Source organism: Carlito syrichta, unplaced genomic scaffold, assembly GCF_000164805.1.
Source record: "Carlito syrichta isolate Samal-C Ts95f unplaced genomic scaffold, Tarsius_syrichta-2.0.1 Scaffold311753, whole genome shotgun sequence".
Lineage (NCBI taxonomy): Eukaryota > Metazoa > Chordata > Mammalia > Primates > Tarsiidae > Carlito > Carlito syrichta.
In genome coordinates this window covers 32,937-44,512 of record NW_007255849.1, presented here as the reverse complement: position 1 = coordinate 44,512, position 11,576 = coordinate 32,937, and the positions used below count along the sequence as shown (strand labels likewise).

The 11,576-nt window shown below is 40.4% G+C and overlaps 1 protein-coding gene across 1 annotated transcript in view; it reads left to right on the top strand.

Annotated features, from left to right (window-relative positions):
• Positions 1 to 273: 273 nt before the first annotated feature.
• The window catches only part of LOC103271536 (nardilysin-like), a gene marked incomplete at its 3' end in the record, with an annotated part of 43,701 nt that continues 32,398 nt past the window's right edge, over positions 274 to 11,576 (top strand). Inside the window, exon 1 of the mRNA XM_021718040.1 lies at positions 274 to 839. Coding sequence (XP_021573715.1) covers positions 496 to 839 — 344 coding nt within the window. The remainder of the gene's footprint in view (positions 840 to 11,576) is intronic.

Below are 11,576 nucleotides of genomic sequence, written 5' to 3'. Positions count from 1 at the left end.
TGAGACGCGGAGCTCTAGTCGGCGACCGTCTCTAACTCAACTCCCCGCCCTCCCGCGTACGTCACAAACGCGACGCAGCCGCCCAGGGGCCCTTTTCCCGTCGTCCTCCGCGCCAGTCTCTCCGCCTCTTCACCCTCGCCCCGCCCACCTCGCATTTCGAAATGCTTGCTGGGTGCGCCGAGAATCTGGGCCTGTCATTTTGGTTCCTTTCCTTTCCTTTTCCCGTTGGTTGCTTACGTGCGCGTGACTCCTTTCTTGCTTCGTGATTGGCTAAAATCAGGAACGTCGTCGGCGGCCGGCAGAGCGGGGGGATGAGGGAAGTCGGCGTGAGGAAGACCTGATTGGGGGAGGGGTTCAGGCCTGTCCTCCCCAGCGACTGCGGCAGCACCAACGCCGGCCGCCACCGCCTCTGGGACGCAGAGCGGCTGGAGGAGGAGGAGGAGGAGGCGGTGGGCCCTGGGAAGCGGGATGCCCATCGCTCGAGCTTGGTGGTGAATGCTGAAGAGGGTCACGGTTGCTGCAGTCTGTGCCACCGGGAGGAAGTTGTGGTGTGAGGCCGGGCGGGAGCTCGCCGCTCTGTGGAGGATCGAAGCGCGGGGTCGGTGCGAAGACTCTGCCGCTGCCAGACCCTTTCCTGCTGTGACCATGCCTGGAAGGAACAAGGCGAAGTCTACCTGCAGTTGTCCCGACCTGCAGCCCAATGGACAGGATTTGGGCGAGAGCGGCCGGGTTGCCCGTTTAGGAGTGGATGAATCTGAGGAAGAGGGACGGAGAGGGTCTCTCAGTAATGCTGGGGACCCTGAGATCGTCAAGTCTCCCAGCGACCCCAAGCAATACCGGTGAGGGAAGAGGCTTGGACTGGGGAGGAGAGCAGGGTGCAGGCCTCTCTTTTTGCCGCCGTCACTTCTCGTCTCCGTAACTTCCGAAGGAGCAGCAGGGCATTCTTTCCATCCCACATGCTTCCCTGGGTGGAGGTGACAAGGGTAATTAGGGGCTTCCATGTGGTGTCCGCTGGGCAGGTGGGAAATCTTGGGTTCCGGGATGTCAGAATGGGAAGAAGTTTTCGAGTAGTTTGACAATAGCTAAAGCAGGAATGGAAGCTTCTCTGAGGAAGGCAGCCTCGGTGTGAGGGAGCCTGGTACTATGTGAGGTGGGAAGGTAGACGGAGTTGAGGATTTTCATTTTGGAGGGCAAGAGATTTAGGGGGCTTATTGTTACTGCCCAAGAATATTTGAGGGGCCCTTAAGTGAAAATGAGGTAAAACTAGTGAGTGAAAGGAGGATGCTGTGGCTTGAGTAAAAGAGCTTTGCATCCTAGTTGGCCCAAGTTGAAGTGGCTTGTTTCCGTGGGTAGTTCTCTATTACTAGAATGATTGGGGGAACCACTTCTAGGAATAGATTAGAGAGGACTCGGGGCTCAGTTGGGTGAGTTGTGGAAGTCTTAGGAGGTTTCTTCTAATCCTGAAATCCTCTACTTTTGGTTTGTGCAGGAATCCTCTAAACATTTCTCATAATTTTTGATCCATCCGAATATTTCCTTTAAAGGTAGCTTATTTCATAGAATATCTTGACTATGATATATTTTAAATAGAGTTCATATCGTCCAACAGTTTCGTTTTACAGGTTGAGGAAATTGAGACCCAGAGAGTTTACTTATTGCTCAGAATTACACGGCTAACACAAGCCAGTATAAAAACCCTGGGTATGTGACACCGAATCCAGTGCACCATTTGCTGATTTTTGTAAAGTTCTTGCTCATGCTGAGTTGAAAGCTGAAGAAGTATTCCAGCTCCAAATTTCTTATAAGCCCCTATAGTGTTAGAGCAGGAAGGAACCTTAGAGGTAGGTCATCTTTTCCTCTTCTCATCATCCCAATTTGACAGATGACTGAAACAGATCTAGGAAGAAGTGACTTAGTCCCAAGTTTAAGACCAGTCTAATTTCTTCTTTCACTCCAAGTCTAGAAATGAACAGCACACAACTTTGTATTATTTTCCCCAGGCTTTCAAGGTCAAGAGATCTTTATAGATGGACTAAATTTTATCTTTCTTATCAAAGATGTGGTAGTACAGATTGAGCATCCCTAATCCGAAAATCTTAAATACTCTGAATCTCAAAACTTTATGAGCGACAAGACGATGCAACAAGTGGAAAATTCCATACCTGACACTTTTGCTTTCTGATGGTTCAGTGTATACAAACCTTGTTTCACGCACAAAATTGTTAAAAATATTGTATAAAATTACCTTCGCGTTATGTGTGTAAAGTGTATATGAAACATAAATGAATTTCATATTTACACTTGGATCCCATCCCCAAGATAGCTCATTGTGTATGTGCAAATATTCTAAAATCTGAAAAAAATCCCAAAATCTTGAAACTTTTGGTGCCAAGCATGATGGATAAGGGATACTCAACCTGTATTGATAATGTTTGTAAATGAGCAAGTTGAAAACGATAACAGATGCTTAGTTTGTTTTTCTGTGTATTCAATAATGGCTTCAGGGTTTTTTTTTGCCTACATAAAGTTATATAATAACTAATGTTTGTGGAATAGACACTGTGTGTCAGCTGCCTTCTAACTGCTTTAGATTTATTTCATTTAATGACCTCATTTTTGGTAAATTATTTTGACAAATGCCTATTAAGTCCTACTGTGTGCCAGGCACCAAGCTAGTTTAAACCTTTTCTGAAACTTGGTTGAATAACATTTTATTCTGGGTAACTATGCAAAAATAATTAAGACAATCTCTGCCTTTAGGGAACTTACAATATAGTAGAGGGACACAGACACATTTAAAAAAAAGTAGAGGGCCAGGCATGGTGACTCATGCCTATATACCTATAATCCCAGCATTTTGGGAGGCTGAGGTAAGGAGGATTGCTTGAGGCCATGAGTTTGAGACAAGCTTGGGCAACATAGCTAGACCCCATCTCTGGAAAAAAAAAAAAAAATAGCCATCTATACCCGAGGTGAAAGAATTGCCTGAGCCCAGGAGGTTGAGGCTGGTGAGCCGTGATCACTGCATTGCACTCCAGCTTGGGCGACAGTGTGATACTGACTCAAAAATTAGGGCACTGAAGTTTTATAGAAGCCATAATGGAAGTATGTCCTAGGTATATAGTAGAATAAAATAAAGAGTGATAAAGTCTACCTGGAAAGGAAGCAAAGACTTCAATGAAGAGATAATGCTTAAGAGTTGTTCTTTGAATACATTGTTGCTTTTCTGTTTTTATATGGCCTTTGTCAAGTAGTTGTCCTTACTGTCTCAGCTTATTTTAAAATGAAGGGGTTGATTAGAATAGTGTTTTTCAGTAACCCTTCCTCCCTTTCAAAAGAGCAGATATATGTTACCTGTTGTATATACTGGAGTTTTATTTTGACTTTTGAAGAAAAGATTTTGTTACTTTAAAATAAAGGTAGAAAACCTCAGGACTAAATGATCTTTAGAAACTTAACCAGCTTAAAGTTAAATTCTGCAAATTTTTGTAAACAGAAACAGACTCATGAGGCATCTGTAGCCTAGATAGCTGATGTTATCTCTGAAGGACCTACTCAGATGTTATCTCTGAAGTCTTTCTGGGCGGAACTAATTCCTCCTTCATTGTTTTTCTGTAGGACTTTGTACATGATCCATTACAGTACACAGCCATCATTTTATGTGTTTTGAATGTGTGACTAGCCACTAGAGGAGGACTTGTTTAAAGAAATATTATTAGAAATAATGCCTTGAAAGACTTACCATTTGCATTTATTAATAATAACCTGCAGAATTTTACTTATATATATGTAAGCTTTTTTTGAAATGTTGAGCATATCTCCAGGACACCTGTTAAGCTTTTTTTAGGGGTCTACTATATAAATTCTTGCCTAGTGTTGATTCCCTTCTCTTCTGAAAGGATTAAGGGACTCCAGGCTGGGAACTATAATTCAAATTTTTATTGGTGAGGAGTGGAAATTCTAGATGGACAGGATTAGTAGTGCTGCATTCTGAGTAGTAAATTATTTTGATAACAGGAAGAGCATTTAATGTTAGGAAGTTTGGATTGACTAAAATAAGTATAAAGTACTTTCCATATTTAATCTGTTTGTTAAAAGACCTGTATTTTTATGGGGAAGGGGAGAAGAACAAAGGAAAAGGCATATACACTTCCGAAGGACAAGCCCTTCTAATTTAAGTTTTGGTCAGACTGTGACAACTGAGGAGATTGTTATCAGAATAAATACTCAATATCCTATAGAAAATAATGGGTGTAGGCTGAATAATGTACAGGCAGTTTCTGAACATTTATTATGTTTACTGTTGTGTGGTGTTGAACAGAGGATCACAATTCAAGTGAGCAGAACAGCTGTATTGGGAACACCAACATTTGTTGGTTTCCCTGATAGCTCAGTAGTGGGATGGCTTGCTTCTGAGCATAAGCCTTAGGCAAATCTAGGTATTAGAAGCAAGAGACCGTTTTCTTTTGTATTGGATGGGAAGAACATGGATTTATTTGTTGACCTTTTCAACTAAAACTCCTGGAATACTAATGCTTCATTCAATATGTGAGGCAACAATTTCATATTGTGTATATATGAGGGGGGACCCCCCAAAAAGACTCTGGAATTTACTTATAAAAGATTGTGTATGCTTACATGTTTAAACTTCAGTTATCTTCAGAGTACTCTCCGTTTGATGCAGTATACCTTTCGAGATGCTTTTTCCATTGCTCAAAACAATTTTTGGACTCAATTTTGATGCTTTTTAGTGCTTTGTTGTTTTTTGTTTCTCCTCTTCCACATTGGCAAAACGTTTCCCTCTGAGGACCTTTTTCATCCGGGGAAACAAAAAAAAGTCACTTGGGGCAAAATCAGGTGAATAGAGAGGGTGGGACATGGGGGCATGGGAGTCTTGCCATATTTTGTTAAAAACTGTGGAATGCTAACTGCTGTGTGGGCAGGTGTGTTGTCATGGTGGAAGAACCAGTCACCTGTTTGCCATGATTCATGATGTTTCCTCCGCAAATAGTAATGCAACTTTCTCAAAACTTCCAGATGAAAACTTTAGTTGATCCAGTTGATCCAGAGGAACAAATTCCGTGTGTCCTATAGGGGGCCCTCACTCCAAAGATAATTCTGATTTTGGGGTATTCCCCCCTCATTTTATACATACATACACACACACACACACACACACACTTATGATATAATCATAGTTATGATATGAACTACAAAAGAATATTTTTTTGGGTCAGAGTCTCACTCTGTCACCCAGGATGGAGTGCAGTGGCATGCTCATGGCCACCGCAGCCTTGATCTACTTGACTCAGTGATCCTTCTGCCTCAACCTTCCAAGTAGCCAGTACAGTTGTGTACCACTGCGCTCGGCTAATTTTCCTTGATTTATTGTAGAGCTGAGGTCTCGTCAAGCTGCCCAGGCTGGTCGTGAACCCTTGGGCTCAGGCAGTCCTCTTGCCTCTGCCTCCCAAAGTGCTGGGATTACAGGCATGAATCACCCTGCCTGGCACAAAATAAATTAGTATGCCTTACATGTGTACATTTTAAGAGGTTGACAGCATCTAGTTCCTCAGTCTGATACTTGAATCCAAATCTTGATTTTTTTTATCTCTCTCAGTCTTGTAAAGTAAAGCAAGCTATTTATTACCTCATGAGATTTCAAGTTCATTTAATGAAGTGAGTACTTTTAAGGTTAAAATACATTAAATCTTCTGAATATGAATATGACTTTAATAAACATATCTTTTATCTCTTACCATTCCTTAGACTGATTTCCTTAATGCGGGCTGATGGACTGGAATAGAAAATAATGTATTTGTTGTTTCTAACTGAATTGTGTTTGGATTTTTGGAGTTGGAGTACGTTTTTGTTTTTGTTTTTTCATCGTGGTCAGCTTAGTCTATTAGAACATAAGATTTATCTTTAGCATTAAGAACAGAATGATGGTAAAAGCTCTTTTGCCTTTAAGAAGCTTATGATCTGCAAGGGAGAGTCAGGGAGCAGATATTGAAATTGAAATGTATTAAATATAATAGGTGCTAGAATAGAGATATGTATAAAATATGACTTTTGTCATTTGTATATATGATTTCCTATTTACTGATGATATGACCTTAAGCACGGTAAGTAATCTTTCTAAGGCTGAGAACCTTTAAGGACACAGAAGAGCAACTCATAAACAATTGAAATTGAAGAGGAACAGTCAGGAAGGAGAAAAACTAGGTAATAGTGGCATTTTTTGTTTTTTAAAGAACAATTTGAAGAGAATGCTGTAAGTCAGGAGTGATCATAGATAATATTGAGAGGTCAAGTAATAATAAGGACCAAAACAATCTTGGAGACCCAAGAAACTACTCCTGGTACAAGCAGTTTAAAGAATGATAAGGAAGACAGAAGCCAGGTTGTAGTGAATTAAGGAATAAATGGAAAGACATTTTAGATTGTAAGTTAGACTTTTTTTTAGAAGTTTTTTTTTTTTTTTTTTTTTTTTGAGTTGGCGTCTCACTCTGTCGTCCAGACTGGAGTGCAGCGGCACACTCCCGGCAACCACAGCCTCGACCTGCTGGGCTCTGGCAATCCTTCCGCCTCAACCTTCCAAGTAGCTGGAACTACAGGTGCGCACTACCACACCCGGCTAATTTTTTTCTGATTTATTGTAGAGATGAGGTCTCGCCAAGTTGCCCAGGCCGGTCTCGAACCCGTGGGCTCAGGCAATCCACTCACCTCAGCCTCCCAAAGCGCGGGATTACAGGCTGAGCCACTAAGCCCGGCTTAGAAGTTTGGTTTTAAAAGGGTAGGAATGGGAAGAGATTTTGTTTTGTTTTGTTTTGTTTTTATAGATATATGATAGCTGTATGTATGTATGTATATATGTATGTATTTATTTATTTTTGAGTTGGAGTCTCACTCTGTCACCCAGACTGGAGTGCAGTGGCTGCTTCCGGCCACCGCAGCCTCGACCTGCTGGGCTCCAGGGATCCTTCCGCCTCAACCTTCCGAGTAGCTGGAGTTACAGGCATGTGCTACCACGCCCGGCTAATTTTTTTTATTTATTGTAGAGATGAGGTCTCGTTGCCCAGGCAGGTCTCGAACCCGCGGGCTCAGGCAATCCACTCACCTAAGCCTCCCAAAGGCGTGGGATTACAGGCTGAGCCACCGCGCCCGGCTGGGAAGAGATTTTAATATAAAAGCAGTGTTTTGGGATAAATCAGAGGTGAGCATGTTTTTTGCTTGGAAAAGAATCAGTAGAGAGTGAGAGGTTGAAGATACATAAGATGATAAATGAAACATGTTCCTTAGATGGTAGTAAAGTGGCAGGATCAAGAATACACATGAAAAATTGGTTTTAGAGAAAAAGAAAATCTTTTCACTGAAGGAATTGTCATGAGTGTGGATGCAGGCAATGAAGAGTTGACAGTGACTTTTTCCTCTATGCAGATGTAGAGGAAGTAGTATGGAGGAATCTTTTGGAGTGTGAGGGTTTGAAATAGTTAATGTAGAAAAATGAATGAAGTTAAAGAAGAAAATGAGTGAAATAGGTTTGGTAAATACCAAGATAATTTGTGAGTTCTTAGCATGAAAGTGACACAAGTAAAGCAGTATTTTAGGAAGATTAATCTGATTAATCTGTAGTTTAAATCCATAGGATGTGGCTTGAGAAGCAATTGTTTCTTGAATGGTGTGCACTGACACAAATGGTACTAGTCTTTCTGTAATTATTGTGTTCCCCTCTTCACTTTTCTTTTTTTTACTTACCCCTTATTAACTCAATAAATGTTTGCTAGGCTATATGCCCAAGAGTACTGAGATCTTGTCTGTTTTATTCATTGTGTCCAGCATGTTGTAGGTTTTCAGGTAATATCTGTAGAATGTATAATGCATGAGTGCTCGCGTGCCAGGCATTTTCATGGAACTTTTGGGGGTATTTTGCCAGGAATTTCTTAGATTAAAATTGTATTCTGGAGCTGGATGCAGTGGCGTGTGTCTGTAGTTCCAGTTACTCCAGAGGCTGAGGTGGGAGGTTCGTTTGAGCTTAGGCGTTTGAGACCAGCTTGGGCAACAAAATGAGACCCCGTCTCCATAAAAATAAAATATAAAATTAAAAAACTGAATTCTGGCCAGTTTTTTTGAAGTAATTGATTTTCAGAAAAACAAATATGAATAGACAGGTTGTGGAAGAAGTAAGAATTATACAAATAGTACTATCACGTGTTGATATTGTAGTATATTTAATATATATGCAAGCAAGTGCTTGGCATATAGTAAGCCCTCAAACGTTATCTTTTTTTTTTTTTTTGAGTTGGAGTCTCACTCTATCGCCCAGACTGGAGTGCAATGGCACGCTCCCGGCCACCACAGCCTTGACCTGCTGGGCTCTGGCAATCCTCCACCTCAGCCTTCCAAGTAGCCGGAACTATAGGTGCGCACTACCACGCCCGGCTAATTTTTTATTTATTGTAGAGACAAAGGTCTCGCCAAGTTGCCTGGGTGGGTCTCAAACCCATGGGCTCAGGCAATCCACTTGTCTCGGCCTCCCGAAGCGCTGGGATTACAGGCTGAGCCACCAAGCCTGGCCAAATGTTATCTATTATTATTATTTATTTATAGTTATTGAATAAGGTAGCATTTTTTGTGGTAGCAAAAAATAAGTTGGTAACAACTTTATTTTCTATTGTTTGAATAAAGGTTAAGTTATATAGTTTTACAATGAAAATAATACATAGCTATAAAAAAGATAGATGGTTTTATATCCTGATACGGAGAGATATCCTTTGATTTATTGTTGATTGAAACCTGTAACAAAACAAAAATGCATAATTCCATTTTTGCAAGGGGGAAAAATAAAAAAATGCTTTTGTATGTTTACCTAAAATACAATTTTTTATGTGTATATATGTACAGAAATGATTAAGAATGGTATTGAGCAAATATTTCTCTGGGGAAAGGAATGAGGGTTTTATATTATTTTTTTTTAGTAATTACAAGAAGATGAATGTTAAATAACAATAAATAAAAATATTATGTGGTCATTGTAGGAAATTGAGATAACAAAAAGAAAATTTAAAAGGTCTCCATGATTACTCCACCCAGCATTAACAGTGGGTAACATTTTAAATAATTCCTATGTCTTTTTTCTATGCGTTTATGCTTTACATATTTTTTTTTCTAACAGAACTCACAGTCTGTATAATTTACATATTTTTAAAACGGTATAACACCATATTTGACAGTGTCAGGGATATTTTCTTATTAAATTTTTGTTTTTGAGTTGGAGTCTCACTCTGTCACCCAGACTGGAGTGCAGTGGCACGCTCTCAGCCACTGCAACCTCGACCTGCTGGGTTCCGGTGATCTTTCTGCCTCAGCCTTCCAAGTAACTGGAACTACAGGTGCACGCTACCATGCCCGGCTAATTTTTTGATTTATTGTAGAGATGAGGTCTCGCCAAGTTGTCCAGGCGGGTCTCCAACCCAGGGGCTCAGGCAATCCACTCACCTCGGCCTCCCAAAGCACAGGATTACAGGCTGAGCCACTGAGCCTGGCTAAATGTTTAAAAATATATTTTATGTCTATCATAATTTAATCATTACCATTTTATAAGATGTTTATTTATTTTTCCCCATAATGTGTTCTCAGACTGTATAGCATATTTTGATTGTCAAAATTTTCTTTACTTCAGAAGCCTGTTTATTTCCAAATGAATCCTATGGGTGGGTGTGGACTTAATCGTAATGGGTTTAGTAGATGTGTAGGGTTATCTCTGATGATGATCTGATCTATTTCTTAGGATATTCTCGAATTGGGAGATAGTTTATTCTGAGACTTTACTTTGACATAGGTTTCATATTCATATAAGTGCCTAGAATGAAGTCAATCAGACCTATCCAAATCAAAGGAGACAGTAGATTTTAGTACCTTTTTTGTTTTCCATGGCTAAAGCAGAATTACACTGTTTTCAGAAGGGTTGGAAGAAGACTGTAGTTTAGAAAGTTCACTTTGTCCTCTGAATAGATTTTTAGATTTTATGTTTTTTAGTACCACAACCGACAATAACCTTTCTTCTAATAATAATAGCTGATATTTGTTGAGCACTTACTTGGTACTATTTTAAGGAGTTTACATAGATTATTGTCTCATGTACTCTATAGTAACCATATTAGATATTACTGTTATAATAGTTTGAATAAAAATACATTCCTGAGCAGGTACTAAGCAGTAATTAGAGTATAAATGGATTGTATTCTCTCATTTCACCACTCCTAAAACAACTTTTTACAATGGCATATAATGTTCAAGACCCTCTATTTTTGTTCTTGACTTTCTAGCTTCATCTTCATCTTGTGCTGTTTTGTGCCCCTTGACACATATTTTCTTGGATAGTATTTGCTTTGTGAATTCAAGCACGCGCATCTCCTGTGTGAATCCTTTCTCTTTTCTTTCAGTTTTCCCTTCCCACATGTAATTAGTGACACTCTTGTATGACCCTGTAACAATATTTTTCAAGCTTTTTCATATTTTTTATTGCTTGTCTTTCTACTTTATTATGCTGAAAAATTTGAAGGGAGGAATTTTGCTTCTTTTGGTGTTTACATGCCTTCCCTTCTGTCATTAATAAATGAATTGCCTGTACTCCCACTGCTCCAGCAATTGTCCCCTTTCCATCCAGCGTCATCTATTTTCCCCTTTTATTGGCTTATCCCCATGAGTATACAAATATGCTGTAATTATTTCCATCTTCAGGAGATTAACATTTCTTTATTGTATATCCCTTTGAGCTATGTCCTTCTAGCTGTTCAGTTTCTCAGTTACTTTTATAGTATGGTGAAACTTGTTGGAAGAGTTGTCTGTACTTGCAGTTTACAGTTCGTCTACTTCCATTGTTTGTTACGCTTACTCAGAGTGGGCAGACCAAAATAACTATGATCACCAATATCTTTACATTGGTCAATTCTCAAGTTATCTTACTCTGTCGGCATCATATTAACACAGTTGACCATTCTTTCGTTCTTTTTTTTTTTTAAGTTGGAGTCTCACTGTGTCGCCCAGACTGGAGTGCAGTGGCTGCTCCTGGCCACTGCAGCCTCAACCTGCTGGGGCTCCGGCGATCCTTTCGCTTCAGCCTTCCAAGTAGCTGGAACTACAGGTGCGCGCTACCACACCTTTTATTTATTGTAGAGATGAGATCTCACCAAGTTGCCCAGGCAATCCTCTCACCTCAGCCTCCCAAGGCACGGGATTACAGGCTGAGCCACCAAGCCTGACTTATTCTTTCTTTCTTGATGTGCTTTATTCCGTTGTTTTCCAGGTCAACACTATTCTTAGTTCTCTTCCTGCCTTATTCACAGATCCCTCCTTATATACCTGACCTTTAAATTTTGGAATTTCTAGGGCTTATTCCTTTGACTTCTTCTCTTCCCTGTCTGCCCTTGCTCCCTATGTTATCCAGTGTCATGGCTTTAAATATCAGCCTGTATAAAAAAATTTTTGCCGGGCTCGGTGACTCAGCCTGTAATCCCGCGCCTTTGGGAGGCTGAGGTGTGTGGATTGCCTGAGCCCGCGGTTCGAGACCCGCCTGG